Consider the following 24,454-nt stretch of genomic DNA (forward strand, 5'->3'; position numbering starts at 1 on the left):
AACAACGTTTCTTGCCCATAACCTAAAATCAGTAAATTAGGGTATTCGATTTAAAGAACTGTATTGTTAAAAAATCCAGGACACTGGCCAAGTTAAGTTTTACTTTAAAATCAAGAGACTGGGGGCGTCTGGGTAGCTCAATGGGTTAAGCCGCTGCCTTCGGCTCAGGTCATGATCTTAGGGTCCTGGGATCGAGCCCCGCATCGGGCTCTCTGCTCAGCGGGGAGCCTGCTTCCTCCTCTCTCTCTGCCTGCCTCTCTGCCTGCTTGTGATCTCTCTCTCTGTCAAATAAATAAATAAAATCTTTAAAAAAAAAAAAAAAATCAAGAGACTGGTTCAGCATCAGTATATTTATCTATTTACTGTAACAATGAGCACCTACTGTGTGTTCGAGTCACGCAGCAGACCAGGTAGCGATTACAGAGAACTGCTAGAGGTTTAGGCCTTTAAGAAGTCAGTATGAACTATACAAATGCACTAAAAGCAAACAGACAAATGTAAGGCTAACATTACATGTTAAGAACTACAAGCAGGATTATGTAACAATCTACAGATTCTATTTATTGTATAATATCAACTTCTTTCTTACTCTTTCACCCTTTCCAGGCACTCGATGGCACAGCAGTCAGAAATACAAGAGGCTGTGATCACAAAACCAAATAGCATCCTAAGGAATCTGTTGAGGCTAAGAAACTTTCCAAGTGGGAAGACTGGTTGCATAGTCAGCAAGACTAGGCTAACATTACTGGTTTGGAGTGGGAAGGAAAAATGGGTATTATTTTCAATTAGGCATACGTGTGTACCTTCATGCAAAACACAGGGATGATACAAAATAATCCTTGACTTCAAGAAGCCTATAATCCAGTCGAGGAAACAAAAGCAACACATGTCAACAAATTTAGCACTCTAATCCCAAAATGAAGCTTATTTAGATAACCAAGAAATAAAAAGTAAAGGTCATGGGGTATAAATTTTTGAGGAAGTGATATGAAGGGGCCAGTTGAAGTGAACCGAAATGGTTTAAATAAAGGAAAAGTGCATGTTACTGGCAGTAGAAAGAATGTGAGTGAAGAGGAAAAGCAACAAACAGGTTGCTTTTTCAACTTGAGTCTGCTGAAGTTACCTCAGCAAATGGAAAAATAAAGGGGCAACTGGTGTATCCTATTTGCTCAGAAAGATCCTCACCCACCCACTTAAAAGAAAAAAATAATAATAATTTTTTTAAAATCCCCCTAAACCCTGTAAAGAAAACAGATCAAGATTTGGCAATATTTTCTCTTAATGGTGGAAAGTCAATTTCATAAGAGCCACAGACCAGAACAGGTACATGTCATCAACAATAAAATGTAAAGAAAATCTCTAAGTGTGATTAACGTATTTATTCAGTAGGAGGTATAGTGAAAAAATATCTACCATGCTGATGCAAAAAATAATAATAAAAAACAGAAATTCGGCCCAAGTTCCACTACTGATTTAATAGTTTCAAAATATAAGTTGCTGTAACTTCATATCTGCAACCTACCTCACATCAAGGTCACCCCCCCCCATCACTACCACTGCTGAGAAGCTCTGTTTTCAGTGACCTCAAAATAGCTAACATAATTTTCTAAAACTAATGATAATGTATTATACTTATTTAGCAGTTTGTAGTTTGTCACAACCATTATATCCACTGGGTCTCAAAAATCACCCAGTGAGGTAAAACAGTGGTTACCCATTCCTATTTCACAAATAAAATAACTGGAGACCAGGGGCACCTGGGTGGCTCAGTCAGCCTTCGGTTAAGTGTCAGGTCTTGATCCTGAGGTCCTGGAACGGAACCCTGCATAGAGGCTCCCTGCTCTGCGGAGCAATCTACTTCTCCTTCTGATCCTCCCCCCTTTTCATGCTGGAGCTCTTTAATGGAAAAAAAAAAAAAACAACAACAACAAATACTTTAAAAAAAAAAAAAATACTGGAGACCAGATAGGTTAAGTGAATAGCTCAAGGTCACACAGCTACTAACTGGCACTGTGTGAATTCCCAAGCCATTGTTTGCCTCTTTGCTGGAATGATGTGCTTAAATAGGATCATAAAATCTTATCTAGATAACATAAATACAGTAATCTTAAAAGTTAGAATGGAAAGGTAAATATTCAAATTTACTTTGCTCGGTGAAAACACGGATTTTATACTGGCTTAGCATCCCCTTAATTTAAAAAAAAAAATTATTTTAGCTTAGCAGCTTCTGGAACTCTAACTGCCAAATTCTAAAACTTTTAGAGAAAGGAAATGAAAAACTGAAACAAAAGGCCTGTTCACTGACACAAACTAAACAATAACCGTGAGCTCAGCAGACTTACAAATCCCTCAAACTCTCTAAAAACTTTATATTCTACATTAATTACATGGCAATTCTTAAATCCTTATGGATACTGGCACATTCATAGAAAAGCAGGTGTAGACAAAGCCCACAAACTCCAACAATGTTAATATGCTCTCTTAAGCGTAAAATAAATGAAATAAAAACTCTCCAAACAATCTCACAATGATGTGTAAAAGCCACACTAATTCATTAATGTTTCTGGGCCTGAAAATGGAGCAGGGCTGTTTCAAAAGAAATTTACTTCAAAATTCACACTTAGTATTGATCTCTTTGCATAATGAAAATAAACCTTAATAAAACTATCTGCATGCAACTGTCTCTAACCTGATGATGCCATTCCTCAACCTAACCCGCCCCCCCATCCCCTCCACCCCCAAGTAAATGCGACACACAAACACACCACACACAGGCCTCATATATAGGCCTCTTGCCTTTTTCCCCAACAACTAGGACCTTTGTTCCAAGCGTCGGTTTTTTGCCCCACTCAATAGCTCTTTCAACTTTCTATCCTGTATTTTTTGTTTTGTTTTGCTTTTAGAGAGGAGATCCTCAGCCTCAACTTTCTGGGTCTTTAAAAAATGAAATGCCAGAAATATCTACAGAGAAACGGGAGAGGAAAAGAAAGTTGAACACAGCACTAAAGGGCCTACAAAACGGAGTAAAGCCCGGGGATCGGGTGATCTGGCAGCCCAGGCAAGATCCGGGAAAGGCCGACTAGGAAAGGAAGACAGCAGGGGAGCAGTTAGACGTCCACTCACAACACATTCACTGCACTAAGAAACATACCCCTGAACCCCTCACACACGAACGTTTACTCACTGACACAGTCCCTACTTCAATTAACTAACGAAGCAATTAAACTCTACCCACCGCCAGACACGACGCTTAAGCTAAACGTCCCCAAAGTAAAACGGCGTTATCAAAGACGAACGTGTCTTAAGGGTTTAGGAGCAGCCCCTTCCGTTCCTCCTTACCACACAAGGTCCCTCCAGCAGTTCAAATGTGTTATTTCCTCCCGATTTGCATGTGTTTTAAAATCTTTATTAGTTCTTTTCCCTGTAGCAAATTAAGGATTCCTGTTACTCTAAGGAAGGAAACGCCACGAAGGACAGGATTTGGGATTTTTCCAGGCTTCGTTATTTGAACTCCCCTTAACTTGTTTCTGAACTAGAAACCCACTCACCATGGAGGAGGATGGAGGAAAGGGTGAACTGAATGGACAAACGATATAATAGGTTTTATGTAATCCACATATAAATAAATTAATCGCCTGACTCGCTTTGAATGCTAATACGATTGGAGTGACAACTGGTCCACCTCCCTCCCAAGTCCTGGACCCCCACCCCCGATTTCCACTCTGATCTATTCAGAAGCATGCTCTGCTCCTCTCAGTCAAGTTTCTCGGCCTCTTTTCCAGCCCCCCTGCACGCCCGTCTCTTCGTCATCCTCAATCTCAACTTCCCACGGCTAAAGAAACTGCCCAGCGCAGACCCCTGTCTCCGGCCTCGCCCGCCCACAACCCTCCCCCCTTGGCAGGAAACCCCTTACTGCGGTCTAAAGTCACTCCGGCCTCTCCCTCCTCTGACCCTCGCTTCCCACAACTGTTGTCACTCGAGCTGCTCCCTAGTTTCCATTTCCGGGCCGTCCCCGGTCCTGGAGCCTCCCCTCTCCCGGTTTCCGGGCCCACCGTCCCATTTCCGGGGAACCCTTGCCGTCTTCACACCCCCCACCTGCACTTCCGGCCCCCCACTTTCTCGCTTCCTAGACGCCCTCCAAGCTCCAAAGCCCACTTCCGGCCCCCCCCGGCCCCCACCGGGCTCCCCAAGACCCGCACGCCTTACCCCGGTTCCATGAAGGGCCCTCCTCATCGCGGGGGGCCAGAGGGGGGGACCCAGCGAACCCCCCCGCTCCCGCCCGGCCCCGGTCTCCCTCGAGCGCCTCGCCCGTCAACCCCCGGCCCGGTCCTTCCGCGGCTCCGCCGCTGCCGCCGGGAGCAGGCCGAGCGGGGGCCGAATCGCGGCGATGACACAACCGGGCTTCCTGGGACTTTCTGTTCCAGCTCCTCCCCACCCCCCTTGCCGCCCCCCCAACCCCTCGGCACAACCCCCTCCCCCAAGCCTGGCCCGGCCGCTCAGAACTGAGCCCCAATTACCTAGTTGGGCCCCAAAGTCTCCGGTCCGGACTCGGTGGCGCGGCAGTAACTTCCACTCGCTCCCCCCCCCCCCCCCCCCGCGGCGGCGGCGGCGGCGGCGGCTCCTCGGGTCCCTTCAATTATCAGCTGAGCCGCAGCACCGCGGCCGGCGTGCGCCTCCGCCCGCGCCGCCTCCCTCCCCGCCCGTTCCAACACCCTCCGGGAACTATTTTGCCCGTCGGATTAAGCTGACGAGCTCGTCCGCGGGAAAGGCCCCGCTGCCTACTCGCGGCCCATCACATCGCCCCTCCCTCCCCCACCGCCCGGAGCGACTCTCCCAGCGGCCGAAGATCTCCTCCCGATCCCTTCGAGGGACCAGGAAGGAGAATGTGGGGCTGTGCTTGGTATCCCTCCGCCGGGGTCACCCCCTCCCCTCCATGGTAGCAGGAACTAATTCCCTTTCGGGTCACCAGGGACCTGAGGTTTGAAATTTCACGGACCAGAGTTCCCTCTGACTCTTGGGAGAGAGGTCGACCACCCCAAGGCAGAAACCCCCAGCTAGCTCAAAAGCGGGGTTCGATTTAAACTAGGGCTTTGGCCCCATGACCCCAATCAAGCCCCGCCCCTTCCTGGTTGTCTTAGCGACGGCGGTGGCGTCCCAAGATGGCGTCGTGGCTGCCGGAGACTCTGTTCGAAATTGTAGGACAAGGCCCAGCGCCGAGCAAAGACTATTACCAGTTATTGGTCACCCGGTCCCAGGCAAGTGCGAGGCGCGGTTTACTCTCTCTAACACCCTGCCGCCCAGGTGGAGCGCGGAACGCGAGCCGCGCTAGGCCGAGAGCGACTGTGGCCCGCCGGAAGCGTCCGGTCCTAGCTCCGAGCCGGGAAGATTTTCCTCGTCACCTGGGCCTCCTCGGCCGGCTCCTCGGTGGCCCGCGTGTCTTTTCCCAACCCCAGCCCGGCTCGTCTCTGGCGAGCTTTCTTTGCCTTCCCACATCGCCGCCCTCTCCCTTCTTGCCACCCGGGGCTCCTACCCGCAGAGTTCCCTCCGCGCGAAGAGAAAAACAGGCGTCCCTGGCTGGCGTGCAACCTCACCTCAGCGTGGGAAGGAGAGAAAGAAAGACTCAGCCAAGTGTCCCAAGGAGGAGCCGGCAGGGGAGGGGAGAAAGGGAAGATCTCTTTTCCAGGGTAGGAGCTAATCATGGGGGATTTTTTAAATCTCATTGTGGTCTTTCCGGTACCACGACCACATCAAAACTTCTTTATCTCTAGTAGGAATTGATCGTTGAGAGCTTTTCCCTTACCTTTTTGGAGCCCCTTCTATCCCATTGAAAGTGTGCGGGGGGTGGTACAAAAATGTTTCAGCTGCTCTGCGCGTCAGCCCCACCCATAATGACATCTGCTCCACAACAATAAGACCGAGGATTATGTTATCGCTGGAGTAAAGTAACCATCAGCCTATTTTTATGACTACTTTAGCTATTTAAGGTGGGCTTTTTGGTTGATTTATTGTGCTCATGAAATGATCAGGTTGAACTGGGCCTCCACTCGGAACACATTTTCTGATTCCTGGCTGAGCTTAGTTAAGCCTGTCTCTGAGATAAAGCACCTTGTACTTTAACAGATGGTATTTCTATAAAATGAAATTTAGAATTTTGAATATATTTGTTTTGGTATAGCTATTGAATATGGCATCAGTTTTCCCGTGAGCCCTTAAGTAGGCAAAGAATGCTTTTTTAATTGCTTCAAAAGCATCTTTTAAAAATAATACATGTATTTTTAAACCTGATATTTACAAATATTGCAAGTATATCAATAATAAAAGTGATAACCTGTCAAACTTAGATATTTAATTGAACATTTTGGCGGGGGGATTTTTACACATTTAATTGGAATTTCATAATCGCTGAAATTCTTTTTTTTTGTACATTTTTAGAACCATTTTCCATTCGTCTTAAGATGTATGATCCTACAGTTTTTCACTTTCTAACATTAATGATTGAAAGCAGTAACACCTTACCATATTCGTACTTTGTTTTCTATTTCCATCTACCTCACCTAAGTTAAAATGTTCTAATGTTTACAGTTTTTTCCATAATTTGTCTCTTAAGAAAAATTTTTTTGAGGATTTCTTTTTCTTGAAAGTCCATTATTACAAGTGTACAGTCATGTGTACTATCATGTCCTAAGCCTCAACGAAAAAAATACTTGTTTAGCTTTTTATTTTAGTAAATTAACCATAAGAGTGTTCCTGGCCATTAGTTTTCCCCAAGAATGCTTCTGTTGTTGATGTTCAGACTTTGCTCTGTAGTCTAACTTGGGCACACACCTTCTTCTAGCCACTGTGTTTTATGAAACGCCCCTCCCCCACCCAAGTATTCTTACAGCTTTCTCTCTCTTCTTCTTTTTTCTTTTCTTTTTTTTTCTTTCATTTTCTTTCTTCTCTTTTCTTTCTTTCTTTCTCTCTCAGATCAAAAACTGACTTTCATTTGAGGCCCTATTCTTCGTGTCAATTGCTTCTATATAAAATCCTTTTCAAGCTGATTCATTTTCTTTTTTAAGCAGACAGAATATATCCACTACAGTTCAACCAGTGCAAGTTCATCTCAAATCTGATTAATTCACTCTCTTTTTAAAGTAAAATTGGTTGTAAAAAATAGTAAGCCAAAAAAACAGTCTTTTCAGTCAACTGTCTTGAGAATATGCTATTTTCTGACCACAAGACAATTTTTCTAAGGCTCAGCACAGGAAACCAAACATCCACGAAGAGGTGGTCTGACATAAATAAGTACTAAAACACTAGAATTAAAATGAGTTTTATAAGATGGACTTTTTCTGAAGTGACTTTCTAAAATTTTTCCTCCCTCTTTCTTCCTTTATTTCCAAAAATGTTGTATATTATTTGAAATAGGCCCCAAATTTAGATGGATCTTTCTGTTCCTCTGATTCTCTTTTTTAATCTTTTTCACTGCTTTTATTTTTATTGGCTTTAAATTGAAGTAACTGCACATTTCACATGGATGTGAAGGCAGATATCTCTCATTAGGGTCATACCACTGTTGGTATAGTCCAGAATATAGATGTTATACATAAATATTTTTTTTGCCTTCTTACTTATACAGTAACAGTAGATACATATTTTTATGCTTATAGAGGCATTCCCAATTAACAACTCGATACCATGATTTTTTGTTTTTTCCCTAGAAAGGCACTTACAGAATATAATTTATGGTCAATATAGTTTCTCACATTTGATCTTTATAATGATCTGAAGGCTTAAAAAAATCACTGCACTGCTTTCTAAATCAAAGATTTATGCAATTATTTTCACTCTAGTTTTAGTAGTATATATATTTTCTTATATTGGATTCTAATTCTTTGAAAACTGCTAGATTCATAGTAAGTTAGAACTGGAAAGAACCTTGAATATTATTTAGGCAAAGGATACTCCACACTTTGCTTCTAAGAAAATCTTAAATTGTATTCCTGAATGAAGATCCTTTCCTTAATTTAATCAGCAAGTTGGCATTTACTATGGAGATGCAAAATACAAGATTTTTGGCTTCAAAGAATTCATCTTTCATTCCACAAATCTGTACTAAGCACCTTTTATGGCCAGGTACTGTTCTGGATGCTGGGAAAACATCAGTAGACCAAACAAAATCCCTCCTCTTGTGGAGCATGTAATCTAGGTGAGAGAATATAGTTAGTGATTTGATTTATATAAACACTGAAATGGCTTTTCAAGAACAAAGGAAGTTCATAGCCAAGTTAATGGATAGCACAGATGATTTAAAATCTGAGTCCAGAGGGGAAAAAAAATCACTTTAGAGTAGAAGGCTCGGGAGGGTACAATGACCAGTCTTAGTCTTGAAACTCTGTCTTCTTCGTTCTCTTGAAGTGGAAGTATTGCTTAGGATGGTCACCCCTGGTGACTTAAGTTTAATGTGACAAAAGATGGAAAACTGCTAGAAACAGTAACTGTATGATGAAAATTGACAGATAGTGGCCTCTTGCACTTGTGTTAGGAAGTCGTCCCAAGAGAACCAACATGTGATAGTTGGTCCAGCGAATAAAAGGAGGAAGAATGAGTAATAGATTACCTTAATTTACCTATTTTACTTAAGCCTACTAAAAACTCCCAAAAAGATACCTAAAGCTAATGTTATCTGGAAAGAAAAAGAAGAAAGAAAAGAAATTCCAAAAGCTCACTCCTCAAAAATAACAAATATTTTTGACGTGCTTTAGAGTTGTAGCTCTAACAGAAAACATGTGAGATCTCATGGCAGCCTGTGACAGGAAACTGTCCTCTCCAAAGACTTCTGAAAAAGGAATTAAAACTAGAATTAGTGGCTGATGTTTTAGGCTTTGCAACAAAGAATCCGGCTGATACTGTTTCAAACTGCATAGCAATTTTAAAGATTTAAGATTCAAGCACAACCTAATAAAAATGTTAATACATGCACCCTTTGACCCTGCAAGTCCATTTCTAGGATTTCATACACAAAAATGCTTTCACCTATGTATTAGGATATGTGAGCAAGAAGTTCACCAGAGTGAAATAATTGTAAAAACATACTTCCATTAGTGGAAATTTCATTAGACTGAATCATTCATACCAACGAATACTATACAATCTCTTTAGTAGAACAGATCTTAAGCAAGAAAAGTAAGTTTCTGGGTTAAACATTACCGTGATGATCCTGTTTGAAAAAAACGACCACCACAAGAGTTGTATTTTGTTTTGAATAAATGTTAATGAAATTTAAATAAATGTCAGAGGAAACAGTTGAAGCTCTTGACTCTGAGGGTTGGAATTTTGGATTGCTTTCACTTTCTGCAATATATATATATATATATATATTTTGAGATTTTATTTATTTATTTGACAGACAGAGATCACAGGTAGGCAAAGAGACAGGCAGAGAGAGAGGAAGGGAAGCAGACTCCCTGCTGAGCAGAGAGCCCATGGCGGGACTCGATCCCAGGACGCTGGGATCCTGACCTGAGCCAAAGGCAGAGGCTACCCACTGAGCCACCCAGGCGCCCCTGCATTATATATTTTTGAAAGCTTCAAGTTTTTCTACAGTGAACATTTATTTTTATAATCCGAGAAAAGCAATAAATATTGAAAATGAAAAGGTGGACAGATAGCACTTATTCTGAGAAGTTGGCCTGCTCTATACTTGAACTTGCACCTGTTGCACCAGTATCACCTCTGAGCCACCTCCCATTACATGATGGGCAGCATTAATAACTGTCACCAGAGACTACTGACTGGGGGGAGGGAGTGGTTCTAATTCAAAAAACTCAGAGAGTGCAAATGGATTGATGATTACTTATGAAATTTTAATGTCTAGAAATTCCTGATTTTATGGGGTCTTTTGCTTTTTAGTTTTTTTTTTTTTTAAAGATTTTATTTATTTATTTGAGAGAGAGACAGTGAGAGAGAGCATGAGTGAGGAGAAGGTCAGAGAGAGAAGCAGACTCCCCGTGGAGCTGGGAGCCCGATGCAGGACTCGATCCTGGGACTCCAGGATCATGACCTGAGCCGAAGGCAGTCGTCCAACCAACTGAGCCACCCAGGCGTCCCGCTTTTTAGTTTTTTAATGTAGGTAATACTTTTGAGAAAGTAAAAGATTGTCTTCTGTTGCTTTGTTGGGGGTGAGATAGTACTAAGGAGCCATTAAGGAACAGAACTTCTCAAGTGAATTAAAATTATATTAACTAGACACCAGGTTGCATATTTTAGAAGGCGGATGGGGTGCAGTCAAATTGAGATCATGATGGTATTTCCCCAGGGGACCCAGGAGCCCCTAAATCATGCTCTACACTAGCCCAACTCCCCACATAAGGTCCACAAGAGTCACTGGCATAGAGAAGATAAAGCAAAGGAGAGTAAAACATACATTCCTTTTTTGTTTCTGGTTACTCTTTCCTTGTCCCTAAGGGACTGTCTCCCACTAATGGACTAATGGACTGAATGTTTCTGCAATCTGTTTCGCCCATTGTGCCCAATGTTCACCATCCACAACCAAAATGTTTCTATACAGAATGTCCAGAGTTCAGTGGAATGTTTGCATTCGCTTATTTTCCTCTTCCCTGTTATTTACAATTGACTTCTCCTCCTCTTTTGGGGGGCTGGCTCTTTGTCTCCGAAAGTCCCTAATTTTTCCCTCTGCTGTTAAATATAAGCTTTTCCCTTCTTCGCTCTTTCAGCTTCAGCTTCAGCCCAGCCCTCCCCAGGCCCTCCTCAGGAGTGTTTTGGTTTTCCCTCCCGCTCTTAGCAGTACCCACAGTGAACACCCTTCCCTGCCCTACAGGTTCTGCCAGGTGTTCCTGCCTACTGCATTATCCTTCTATTCCTCAGATCTGACACACTTCAGAAAAATGATTCCTAACCTGTGCTACTCCGGGATGCACCCGTTTCCAGCTGTGAAATCAGAAATTTAAATTCCCTTTAATTTTTCAAAGTGACATGTGGCACTTTCCAGGAGAGAGGGATAAAAATACAAATAAGGGGTTAAATTCTTGAAAATGACGATATTCAGTGCTCTACCATATTATAACCCAGTTGTCAAGTGGCTCCTAACCCCTCATTTCAAAATTCCATGACAGCTTGACAGAGCTCCAATATCATCTTTTCTCAGGTAAATCGTTCATTCAGCATCTGTGAGCACCTCCTCAATCTGGGCAGTTAATTTGGTCTCACCCTGCATTGACACATATTTGTCTCCTAATTATATAGGGCAGTAGAGCACTGAATTGGGAGTCACTGAGTCATGGATTCTTTTGTTCCTCCTGCTAGTCTGCAAGCTCTTGACCTGGGGCAAGGCACTTAATTTGTCTGGGCCCCAATTGTCTCATCAACATTATAAGGTTACTACTCTAAGAGATCACAAAGGTTTATTCCATTTTTTAAGTGCTATTTTGTATGAAAGTAGTGTTTCACCCTGGAAAAAGTAATGGATTTTTTTTTTTTTTTAAGAAAAATTAGATTTGCATTGAAGATTCTGTATTAGTAGCTATGTGACCTATATAAGTCTTTACCTGCCTGAGGTTCCATTTCTTCATCCGTAAAATGAACAATGAAAAAATCAACTCTTGGCTATTTCACTGATATGGGAAGAACAGATACATATAAAAAGCACTCCAGGCCAGGGTTTCTCAAAGAGAGCTTGAATCATCAAATGAGATTGGAAAATCCTGGGTTAAACACATTCTATTTTCCTCTCTTCTCCTGCATTTGTCAGAGCCTTTAAAATCCTGCTGTCCACCATGAATCTCCCAAGAGGAGACTGTACCATGAAGCTTTTCCTATAGGCTGGTGATTGTGGGACCTTTTTTTCTCTCTGAGCATCTCCAGAGCTAAGGTTCTGGGGAATGCTAACTGGAAAATACCCAGCAGTGTGCCTGGTACAAGAGCAGCAAATACTGAAGAAATGTTTAAATATTTACATGGTCTTCTTCCAATGCCAAATCAGCCATATTTCACCTTTTTTTTTTTTTTAAGATTTTTTTTTTTTTTTTTTTTTGAGAGAAAGCATGAGTAGGGGGAGGGGAAGAGGGAAGAAGCAGGCTCCCCGCTGAGCAAGGACCTGCCCCCTCCTCCCCATTCCGGAATCATGTTCTGAGCCGAAGGCAGATGCTTAGCTGACTGAACCACCCAGACACCCCTAAATTTCACCTTTTCGTGAAAATGATTATAGGTACTCTTGAATCCTATTTTATTTTTATTTTTTTATTTTTACACTTAGCTTGTATTTCTACAAAAATACCTGTTGGTGTTTTGATTGGGATTGCAATGAATATATAGCTCTATTTTTGGGGAATTGACATCTCTACAATATCAAGTTTCCAATCCACAAATACAGTATATCTGTCTTTTAAAAAAATTTTTTTAGGTATTCCTTAATTTTGGTTATGGATTTCTTATAGTATAGAAATCTTATATATATATTGTTAGATTTCTAGGTGTTTGACTATTTTAAGTTATCTTGCTTCTCAAAATTGTATTTTCTATTTGTAGCTACTAATAAAAACAATTGATTTTTTTTTAAGTTTTTTTATTTATTTGAGAGAGAGAGAGACAGTGAGAGAGAGCATGAGTGAGGAAAAGGGGAGAGGGAGAAGCAGACTTCCCGTGGAGCTGGGAGCCCAATGTGGGATTCAGTTCCTTAACTCTGGGATCGTGACCCAAGCCGAAGGCAGCTGCTTAACCAACTGGGCCACCCAGATGCCCAAAAAACAATTGATTTTTGCTTCTAGTAAATATCCTTTTATCTGGTTCTACCAAGTCACTTACTAATTTTAGTGATTCATATTTTTTCAGATTTTATGACAAATTCATGTCCTCTGTGCATAGTGATATATTTCTTTCTTTCGAATCCTCATGTCTTATTTGTCCTTGCTGTATGACATTGGCTAAGACTTCCACTAAAATGTTGAAGAAAGATGATGACACCAGGCATTCTTGTCTTGTTCCTAGACTTATGGGGAAAGCTTTCAGTTTTTTGCCAAAGAGTGTGATGTGTGCTGTAGGTTTTTTTAAATCAGGTTTAAGGTGTTTCCTTTTATTTCAGGTTTGCCAAAAGTTTCTATTCTGAATGGATAATGAATTTTATATTTCAAAAAAATTTAAAAGAACCCACTGAGGTCTTTCAGCTATATTCTAAAGTTCAAGGTTGCTGTTTTTCTCTAAATTATTATTGAGGTTATTATAAACTGAGTGCTTCCTGGCTCCAGGACCATCATACTCAGCATTCCTTAAAGAACACCCATTATTTTCTCATGCTGTCCCTGTGAATTTGGCCCCAATCACTAGAATCACTTCCTGTCATATCCCCACATCCAAATTCTCCCCCTCCTTTGAGTCTCATCTAAAATGCCTGCTTAAGGGGCACCTGGGTAGCTCAGTCAGTTAAGCATCCGACTCTTGATTTCCTTTCAGGTCATGATCTCAGGTTGTGAAATCTATCCCCGTGTCCAGCTCTGCACTGGTCACAGAATCTGCTTAAGATTGTCTCTCTCCAGGGGCGCCTGGGTGGCTCAGTGGGTTAAAGCCTCTGCCTTCAGCTCAGGTCATGATCTCAAGGTCCTGGGATCGAGCCCTGCATCGGGCTCTCTGCTCGGTGGGGAGCCTGCTTCCCCTTCTTTCTCTGCCTGCCTCTCTGCCTACTTGTGATCTTTCTGTCAAATAAATAAATACATAATCTTAAAAATTTAAAAAAAAAAAAGGTTGTCTCTCTCCAGGGCACCTGGGTGGCTTAGTGGTTAAGTGTGTACCTTCAGCTCAGGTCATGATCTCAGGGTCCTGGGATTCAGCCTCGCATCAGGCTCACTGCTCAGCGGGAGTCTGCTTCTCTGACCCTCCCCTCTCTTATGCTCTCTCTCTCTCCATCTTCCTCTACCCTTCTTTCCCCAATCTCTCTAATAAAAATAAATAAATAAATGCCCACTTAACATTTGAAATCAGTGGGGAAGTGAAGAACCATTGAGTAATTATTGTAACAACTGGCTATCAAACAGCCACAAAAATAGAAAAAAATTAACTAAATCCCTATCTCATACTGTCCATTAAAAATATTTTATATGAATTGAAGAAGTACATGTTATGCACACAAACATACACTAGGAAAGTACCATAAGAAAATAAAGGAGAATATTATTTGAGTCTGGAAGTAGAGTCTTCACAAAACTCGAATCTGGGAGCCATAAAAGAAAAGAATGGCATATCAAGTACATTTAAAATAAAGTTTGCCTTGGTGGCTCAGTTTGTTAAGCATCTGCCTTCAGCTCTGGTCCTGGGACTGAGTCCCATGGGGTTCCTTGCTCAGCAGAGAAACTGCTTCTCCCTCTGCCTATTGCTCCCCCTGCTTGTGAGCTCTCTCTCTCTCACACAAATAAAATCTTAAAAATAAATAAATATAAATTAAATGGAATACAGTTTTGTAGGTGCCAGGTTGGCTTACTCGAGCATGTGACTCTTGATCTCGCAATTGTAAATTTGAGGCCCCATGTTGGGTGTAGAGATTACTTAAGCATAAAATATTTTTTTTAATAAAAAATAAAGTTTGTTTCATGAATGATACTTAAAATTAATAAATTGCCTGGGAGAAAACGTTGGCTACAGATTTTGTAGGCAAAGGGTTAACATACTCAGTACCTAAAGATTATTATTTTTACAAATTTGACAAAATTTAACTCTCATTTATGACAAAAACTCTGAGCAAGGCAATATAGAAGAAACATACCTCAGCATAATAAAGTCATATACTGTATGTATGACAAGCCTGCAGCTAACATCATAATCAGTGGCGATAACTGAAAGTTTTTCTTCTAAAATCACGAATGAGACAAGGATGCCCACTCACTAGTTTTATTCAACATAGTATTGGAAATCTTAGCCAGAGCAATTAAGCAAGAAAAAGAAATAAAAAGTATCCATATTGTAAAGGAACAAGTGAAACTATCACTATTTGCAGATGACATATTCTAGAAAACTAAAAATTCCATCAGAAAACTACTAGAACTAGTAAACAAATTCAGGAAGGTTATAGGATACAAAATCAATACACGAAAAACCGTTGCATTTCTGTACACTGATAATGAACTATTAGAAAAAGAATTTAAGAAAATAATTCCATTTATAATTATATCAAAAAGATTTAAAATACCAAGAAGTAAATTTAACCAAGGAGGTGAAAGACCTGTATATTGAAAACTACAAGACATTAGTGAAAGAATTTAAAGGGGTGCCCGAGTGGCTCAATCATTAAGCATCTGCCTTCAGTTCAGGTCATGATCCCAGGTACCTGGGATCAGGCCCCACATCGGGTTTCAGGCTTCCTGCTTGTCAGGAAGCCTGCTTCTCCCTCTCCCACTCCCCCTGCTTATGTTCCCTCTCTCACTGTCTCTTGCTATCTTTCTGTCAAATAAATAAACTCTTTAAAAAAAAAAAATTTGAAGAAGACACAAATAAATGGAAAGATATTCCATATTCATGGATTGGAAGAATTAATACTGTTAAAATATACATATTACCCAAAGCAAGCTACAGATTCAGTACAATCCCTATCAAAATTGTACAAGCATTTTTCACAGAAATAGAACAAACAGTCCTAAAATTTTTATGAATTCATAAAAGACCCTGAATGGCCAAACCAATCATGAGAAAACAAAGCTGGAAGTGTCACGCTCCCTGATTTCGAAATGTATTGCAAAGCTTTAGTAATTAACTAGTGTGCTGTTGGACAAAAATAAACACATAGATCAATGGGACAAAATAGAGAGCCCAGAAATAAACCCACATATGTATGGTCATTTAATTTAAGACAAAGGAACCAAGAATATACACTGAGGAAAGGACAGTTTCTTCAGTAAATGATATTAGGAAAATTAGACAGTCACACACAGAAGAATAAAAATGGACCACTATCCTACACCATTCACAAACTCAAAATGGCCTAAAGATGAATGTTAAGACCTGAAACCGTAAAAATCCTGGAAAAAAACAGGCAGTAAGCTTTTTTTTTTTATATATATATTTTTTCAGTTTCTCATTTCACCATGATTTCTTTCTTTCTTTCTTTCTTTTTTAACATTTTATTTATTTATTTGACAGAGATCACAAGTAGGCAGAGAGGCAGGCAGAGAGAGAGGAGGAAGCAGGCTTCCTGCTGAGCAGAGAGCCCAATGTGGGGCTCGATCCCAAGACCCTGGGATCATGACCTGAGCCAAAGGCAGAGGCTTTAACCCACTGAGCTACCCAGGCGCCCCAGGCAGTAAGCTTCTTGACAGAAGTCTTGGTGATGATTTTTTCAATCTGACACCCAAAGCAAAACCAACAACAGCGGGGCACCTGGGTGGCTCAGTCGTTAAGTGTCTGCCTTCGGCTCAGGTCATGATCCCAGGATTCTGGGATCGAGCCCCGCATCGGGCTCCCGGCTTGGTGGGAAGCCTGCTTCTCCCTCTCTCACTCCCCCTGCTTGTGTTCCCTCTCTCGCTGTGTCTCTCTGTCAAATAAATAAATACAATATTAAAAAAAAAAAAAAAAACCAACAACAGCAAAAATGTAAACAAGTGGGACCACATCAAACTTAAAAGCTTCAGCATAGCAAAAGAAGCCATCAACAAAATGAAAGAGAAATGTAGCGAACGAGAGAAGACATTTACGAATGATATATCTGATAAGGGACTAATATCCACAATATATAAAGAACTCATACAACTCAATAGCAAAAAATAAAAACAAATCCCATTTTTCAATGGGCAAAAGATATAAATAGACATTTTTCCAAGGAAGACATACCAGTGGCCAAGAGATACAGAAAGATGCTCTACATTTAATCATCAGAGAAATGCAAATCAAAACAACAATGAAATACTACCTCATACCTGTCTGAATGGTTATTTTCAAAAAGATACAACAAGTGTTGGTGAGGATGTGCAGAAAAGAAGCCCTTCATGTGCTGTTGGTGGGAAGCAGTATAGAGATTCTTCAAAAAATTAAAAATAAAAATAAGGGCGCCTGGGTGGCTCAGTGGGTTAAAGCCTCTGCCTTCGGCTCAGGTCATGATCCCAGGATCCTGGGATGGAGCCCCGCATCGGGCTCTCTGCCCGAGGAGATCCTGCTTCCTCTTCTCTCTCTGACTGCCTCTCTGCCTACTTGTGATCTCTCTCTGTCAAATAAATAAATAAAATCTTTTAAAAAAATTAAAAATAAAACTGCCGTATGATCCAGCAATTCGACTTCAGGGTATTTATCCAAGGAAAGCAAAAATACTAATTTTTTTTTTAAGATTTTATTTATTTATTGGACAGACAGAGATCACAAGTAGGCAGAGAGGCAGGCAGAGAGAGAGGAGGAAGCAGGCTCCCTGCTGACCAGAGAGCCCGATACGGGGCTCGATCCCAGGACCCTGGGATCATGACCCGAGCCCAAGGCAGAGGCTTTAACCCTCTGAGCCACCCAGGCACCCCAAAAATACTAATTTAAAAGATTTATGGACCCTCATGTTCATTGCAGCATTGTTTATAGTAGCCAAGATATGAAAACAACTTAAGTGTCCACCATCAGATGAATGGACAAAGATGTGGTAGTACAGGGGTTCCTGGGGTGACTCAGTCATTAAGCATGTGCCCTGGGATCAAGCCCCATATCGAGCTCCCTGCTCAGCGGGAAGCTTGCTTCCTCCTCTCCCACTCCCATGCTTGTAATCCCTCTCTCAATGTGTCTGTCTCTGTCAATAAATAAATAAAATCTTAAAAAAAAAGAGAGGTGTAGTATACACACACACACACACACAAAATATTATTCAGCCATAAAAAAGAATGAAATCTTGCTATTTGCAACAACATAGATGGACCTAGAGGGTATTATGCTAAATGAAATAAGGCAGACAAAGACAAATACCTTATGATCTCCATTACATGTGAAATTTAATATATGTGTATATACATATATATGTATGTGTGTGTATCATGCCTGCATGCACGAATATATATATGAAACTCACATAGAGAGAGAACAGATTGGTAGTTGCCAGAACGAGGGGGTTGGGATTGGGAGAAATGGGTGATTTTTTTTTTTTTTTTTTTTTTTTAGTTTAAATAAATTGACTTTTTTAAAAAGTAAATAACTATACTGGTATTCTAAGATCTTTCTAATATTTAGAATTTCTAGGGGCACCTGGGTGACTCAGTCAGTTGGGCATCTGCCTTCAGCTCAGGTCATGATCTCTCAGGGTCCTGAGATTGAGTCCTGTGTCAGGCACCCTGCTCAGCAGGAAGTCTGCTTTTCCCTCTGCCCCTCTCCCCTGCTCGTGCTCCCTCTCTCAAAAGTAAATAATAAAATCTTTAAAAAGAATAAATCTTTGCTGTGGGTTTAAAAAGAATAAAACTTTACTATGAATTAGCATTGAAATAGATATGATTACTTTAGTAAAAAATCAGTTTGTTGTTTTTTTACTAAAGGTCTCAATGAACAATTATTCACCTAAGAAGCATCTTAAAATCCAGTCAGTCAAATAGAATTTTTTCGATCCCTCTAAAGCCACCTTTTAATAGCAAACCTAATCATTATAATAATAGTAAGCATTATTGAGTGCTTATAACAAGTAAGGCATTTAATCCTTGTAACGAGCTTATAAAGTAGGTACGATTGTTATATAGATGAGAAACTGGGATTTAGGGAGTTTGAATAAATTGCCTGGAATCTGTATATTATGGCCAAGAAGAGAATAACCTTTGGCCAGCCTTACTTCCTCTCTCTGGGCTTTTTCCAAATGCTATATAGCTACATCTCCATTTCTGTTTTAAAAAAAGAAATAGAAAAAATTTTTCAATGAAAACAACGAATGACTCAGAATGATTCAGAGATTAATATGCAACAAATTGCTCTTGAAGTACTCCTCCCCTTCAAGTTTCCACCCTAAAAAAAAAAAAAAAATCACATCCTTGACCCTGCGTCCCTTTGTGTCTCTCATCTTTTAATCTTTTCCTTCACAAACTACTCACTGCTCCATGACCCTTTCTCTCCTTCCTTCCTTCCTTCAGACAACTCCTACCTTCCTCTTACTCCTGGTATGTTACGCAGTAACTCTAATCGCCAAAACTAAAGGACACCCTTATGACAGCATACTTGACATTTCATGCTGTTGATCAGCCTTTTCTTGAAATGCTTCCCTTCTTTATAACCCCTGGATTCTTATTTCCAGGTTCTTTTGGGTTATGGCAACTCAAGTGCTGCTTGCCTTTATGCCCACATTAATGTTGATTTTTCTCAGCCTTAGTTTTTTTCAATCTATTTTTTGTTTAAAAAGTGGGGGGAGTCATTAGGGTGGGCCCTAATCCAGTATGGTGTCCTTATAAGAAGAGATTAGGACACAGACTTGCACAGACAGAAGAGATGTAAAGACACAGGGAGAAGATAGCCATTTATAAGCCATGGTGAAAGGATTCAGAAGAAGCCAACATACCAACACCTTGATTTCTATCTTATAGAACTATGAGAAAAGAAATTCACATTTAAGCCATCCAGTCTGTAGTACTGTGTAAGGACAACTCTAGTAGAATAATACATTTCTAAAGTTAAAGGATGACCTGAATTAAAGCTTTAAAAAAAAAAACAAAAAACAAAAACAAAAAACTTGGACAGATACATGAATACTCATGAAGAGAAAAGCCTTGTCAGACTCATCCCTTATGACCTTGAAAGGGGGGTTTGGAAGACTTGATGCAGTCTATTTTGATTTTAAAATGTTTAAAATTACATTCTATAGAAAACACCCATGTATTAAGGTATCAGATATATATACAACCATTGTATAAAGGCTCACTGGACAGAGGACCAAACTCAGAGCATGGTTATGAAAATACATGCTAACTTGGAGAATGGAGGGTTGAGGACAAAGTAGGCAGTAAGCTAGGGGGAAAAAAGAAGAAATATAGCTATAAATTTGTCTTAAAACTCATTTGCTAAAATGTTGTCTGTTTTAGAGGATAAGTTCGGCATTATTAATGTAGATTCTGTACTATTGTAGACAAATGGTATGAGATTCACAGAATTTTGGTTAAGAGTGTCAAGTAGTTGGGACAGAGCAAGAACTACTAAGGGGGAATCCTTGCTCTGTAATCTTCTTCAGTCTGGTTGTGGATATTTTAGGAGTTGTTATCAAGCAATGAAATAAGAAAGTAGCCCTGTAAGGAGTGGGGGCACCATATGGGAGGCAGAAATAAAAGTACAGACATCAGGAACCATAAAGTCGTCTTCCAGTTATGCCTACCACTAGCCAGTCACTGGGCCCCATTTTTGTCTCTGGATTCTAGACTAAAGAATGTAGAGTTCAGGGGCAACTGGGTGGCTCAGTCGGTTAAGCATCTGCCTTCAACTCAGGTCATGATCCCAGGGTATTGAGATTGAGTACCATTCAGGCTCCTTGCTCAGCGGGGAGCCTGTTTCTCCCTCTGTCTTTGCCTGCAGCTCCCCCTGCTTGTTCTCTCTCTCTCTCTCTCTCTCTCTCTCTCTCTCTGTCAAATAAAAAAAATCTTTAACAAAATAAAAAGAATATAAGAGTTCAGTAATAAAGAGAAAAATAATTAGAAAATAAGATCTTTGAGTATAGGTTGAAATAATTTCAATTATTTAACTACATAAGAGAGGCTTGGGTTATTTAATACTTTTTATTTTAAAGAATGATTTCATCATAATTGATAATCAGCTAGTCACCATTTACACAGCAGGGGTCAACACAAGAGGAAACAAGCGCCCACTGCCATGTGTGGGATTTAGGTTAAACACAGGGAAGAACTGGCTGCAGGATGAAGGACTATGAAAGGATATGGAATTTACTGCTTGGGAGATCTTTTAAAATAGCCTTGGGGCGCCTAGGTGGCTCAGTGGGTTAAACCTCTGCCTTTGGCTCAGGTCATGATCCCAGGGTCCTAGGATCGAGCCCCATATCGGGCTCTCCACTCGGCAGGGAGCCTGCTTCCTGCTCTCTCCCTGCCTGCTTCTCTGCCTACTTGGGATCTCCGTCTGTCAAATAAATAAATAAAATCTTTAAAAATAAAGTAAAATAAAATAGCCTTGCAAGTTTCAGGTCATCTGGGTGCCTCAATTGGTGGAGCTTTTGCCTTCAGCTCAGGTCATAATCTCATTAGGCTCCCTGCTCAGTGGAGAGGCTGCTTCTCCCTCTGCCTCTGCTCCTCCTACCCTATTGATATCTCTCTCTCTCTCTCTCTCTCTCTCTCTCTCTCCCCACCCCTCTCGCTCTCCCTCAAACAAATAAGATCTTTAAAAAACAATAGTCTTGCAAGTTTCAAGGTGAATTAATAAGATAAATTGCCTCATGGAAAAGTGGGCAAAGAACATAAAGTTAACTAAAGGGGTGCCTGGGTGGCTCAGTTGGTTAAGGGTCCAACTTTCGATTCTGGCTCATGTCATGATCTCAGGGTTGTGAGATCCAGCCCCAGGTCAGGCTCCAAGCTGGGCATGCAGAGTGCCTAAGATTCTCTCCCTCTATGCCTCCCAACCACCCCCACCCCTCATGCACAGTCTCCCTGTCTAAAACATAAATAAAAACGTGAAAAGATGCTTACTCTTACTAGTGATCAAGGAAATACAATTTAAAATCACAAGATAAATATTTTTCCACTGGCAAAATTTGAAACTACCCAGGTTGGGAAGGCTCCAAAAAGGCTTCTTTCAGTGTTTACTGCACACCAAGTCCCGGCCCATGCCAACAAAGCAAAGATGAGTTCCCCTCCCTCAGGAAGCATGCAGTCTAGTGGGGAGACAGACGGACTATAGCAAGGTCACATCCACCAGAGATCCGAGCTGTCTGGTGAGAGCATTGGAGGGAATCCTGGGATGGCAGCATGTCAGGGAAGACTCACAAAGCCTAGATGTGAGCAGAAACCAAAACAGAAAAATTAGGTACAGTCCATTGGGCCAAAGGTGTGTGAGGGCAGAGCTCATTCCAGGGACGAGTCATAAGTATTGTACTCTTGCAAAATGTGAAGCTGAGCGCTGGCCCCACTGAGAAGCAGCCAGGGGAGAGATCAGGAAGTCCCTGGTAAATAAAGCATTAAAACGAAACAGCCAGGGGTACCGGCTGGCTCAGTCATTAGAGATGCGACTCTTGATCTTGGGGTCATGAGTTCAGGTCCCACAGAGTTTGCTGTAAAAAATAAAATATTAAAAAAAGAAGAAAAAGTAAGAAAAAAGACTCAATAGAACCAATCAGTGGTTTTCACATACCCTTTGGTTTTGCAAATAAATGTACCTCTGAGGTTCCACTAGCATTTTATTCAAATAAATATTTTGAATATTTTTCAGTAACTTAAAACTTGGTATACAAAAGAAATACCTACAACTTCAGATGTTTTTATACACCAAATTTTAAAGCCTTAACTTGTGCTTCCATCATCTAGGTGAACATGTTTTGGTGCAGGCCAAAGATCTCCAGGCAGAGGCAGGAGAGCATCTGTCATCACTGTGAACACAGTAGAATTTCTTACAAATGTATCATTGTTTCAGAAGGCTGAGCTCTGACCAACCCTCTTTGGGTTCATGCCTGTACAAGGCAGGTATAATCAGAGCAGAGAGAGAGCCTGAAAAATCAGGAGAAACTCAGACCTACCATCTCAGCACAGAATCCTGGAACTGAGAGTTTACAAAAACACGTTGACCACCTTGTGATAATATCATTGAGCTAGAGGGAGTTTTAACACATAGTAAGTAATTTTCAAGCTTTTTGTCTAAACTTGGTATCTGTGATAAGGAAACAAGAATTTGGTAGATATAGAGCACCTGGGTGGTTCAGTGGGTTAAGCCTCTGCCTTTGGCTCAGGTCATGATCTCAGGGTCCTGGGATCGAGCCCTCAATCAGGCTCTCTGCTCAGCGGGGAGCCTGCTTCCCTCTCTCTCTGCCTGCCTCTCTGCCTACTTGTGCTCTCTCTTCCTGTCAAATAAATTTTTAAAAATCTTTAGGGGCACCTGGGTGGCTCAGTGGGTTGCCTCTGCCTTCGGCTCAGGTCATGATCCCAGTGTCCTGGGATTGAGCCCCGCATCGGGCTCTCTGCTCAGCGGGGAGCCTGCTTCCTCTCTGCCTGCCTCTACCTGCTTGTGATTTCTGTCTGTCAAATAAATAAATAAAATCTTAAAAAAAAAAAAAATCTTTAAAAAAAAAAAAGAATTTGGTAGATACTGTTAATGATTCAACCATGAAACAGAAGTCTTACTACTCACATTCATGGATCTTCTAGATCCTCTGAACTGAAAAGTATCCTAAAAGCAGCAACATGAATTTTTAAAAATTTTTATTTCAATTCATTTATTCAACAAATGTTTGAGTACTTTCTATGTATCCAATGTTACCAGTTGCTGTGCCAAGCACTAAGATTACAGTGGGGAGCAGAACTTCACGTTCTCTGCCCTCACGGAGCTAGATGCTGATCATATAAACACATAAGCCAAACTAAGAGGGAACCAAACAAGATGTCAGCCATAGGGGCGCCTGGGTGGCTCAGTGGGTTAAGCCTCTGCCTTTGGCTCAGGTCATGATCCCAGGGTCCTGGGATCAAGCCCTGGACCAGGCTCTCTGCTCGGCAGGGAGCCTGCTTCCCCCCTCTCTCTCTGCCTGCCTCTCTGCCTACTTATGATCTCACTCGCTCGCTCACTCTGTCAAATAAATAAAATCTTAAAAAAAAAAAAAAAGATGTCAACCATAGTAAGTGCTGTCAAGCGCCCAAGTGCCCAAGGATATGGCCTGGTCTGAGAGGTCAGGGAAGGCTCTCCAGAGGAAGTAAAGCTTGATCTGCCACCTGGAAGATTGGGTGAATGGAAAGAAGGCCAGTGCAGCTCGAATGCAGAGAACATGATGGTGAAGCTGTGGAGGTTTCTTAGAACATCAGGAGCGGTGTCCTGATTCTGAGAGAAGCAGACACCATGGATATGTTTAAGAGGATGAAGTGGCTGGCATTCGATATTTCGATAATTGTGAGACACGCTTTTTTTTTACATCTTAATATCTCCCAAATCAACATTTAATTTTTTTCTTCTTTTTGGACTATACATAAAATAATGATGCAACTTAAAGTCGATGGCATTTTAATGAGTTGATGAAATATGTTAATCGGGTTTGCATTTTTAAAAAATTGCTAGGATATAATGTAGAGAACAGATTTATGATTGTCTGCATGGATCAGGGTTTTCTTTTTATTTTATTTTTTTTTAAAGGTTTTATTTACTTATTTGACAGAGAGAGATCAGAAGTAAGCAGAGAGGCAGGCGGGGGCGGGGGGGGGGAAGCAGGCTCCCCACTGAGCAGAGAGCCCGACTTGGGGCTCGATCTCAGGACCCTGAGATCATGACCTGAGCCGAAGGCAGAGGCTTCACCCACTGAGCCAACCAGGTGCCCCAGGGTTTTTCTTTTTATTTTATCACTAAATGCTGA

General features: G+C 41.2%; 2 protein-coding genes across 18 annotated transcripts in view; one reads left to right on the forward strand and one right to left on the reverse strand.

Annotated features, from left to right (window-relative positions):
• The window catches only part of LOC111142430 (thyroid hormone receptor interactor 12), a 138,158-nt gene extending 133,504 nt beyond the window's left edge, over window positions 1-4,654 (reverse strand). For 9 of the 17 annotated variants that reach the window (XM_022495676.1, XM_022495694.1, XM_022495685.1 and 6 more), the window contains exon 1: window positions 4,518-4,653. The gene's annotated coding sequence lies outside the window, so the exon portion shown is untranslated. Of the gene's footprint in view, window positions 1-3,339; window positions 3,382-4,206; window positions 4,227-4,517 lie in introns of those variants that run through there. The other 8 variants (XM_022495640.1, XM_022495631.1, XM_022495607.1 and 5 more) reach the window with 3 other exon arrangements.
• Window positions 4,655-5,159: 505 nt separating this feature from the next.
• LOC111144591 (F-box protein 36) overlaps window positions 5,160-24,454 on the forward strand; it is an 89,007-nt gene continuing 69,712 nt past the window's right edge. The window contains exon 1 of the mRNA XM_022498965.1: window positions 5,160-5,259. Coding sequence (XP_022354673.1) covers window positions 5,160-5,259 — 100 coding nt within the window. The remainder of the gene's footprint in view (window positions 5,260-24,454) is intronic.

This window comes from Enhydra lutris, unplaced genomic scaffold (genome assembly GCF_002288905.1).
Source record: "Enhydra lutris kenyoni isolate GAN:26980312 unplaced genomic scaffold, ASM228890v2 scaffoldscaffold1, whole genome shotgun sequence".
NCBI lineage: Eukaryota > Metazoa > Chordata > Mammalia > Carnivora > Mustelidae > Enhydra > Enhydra lutris.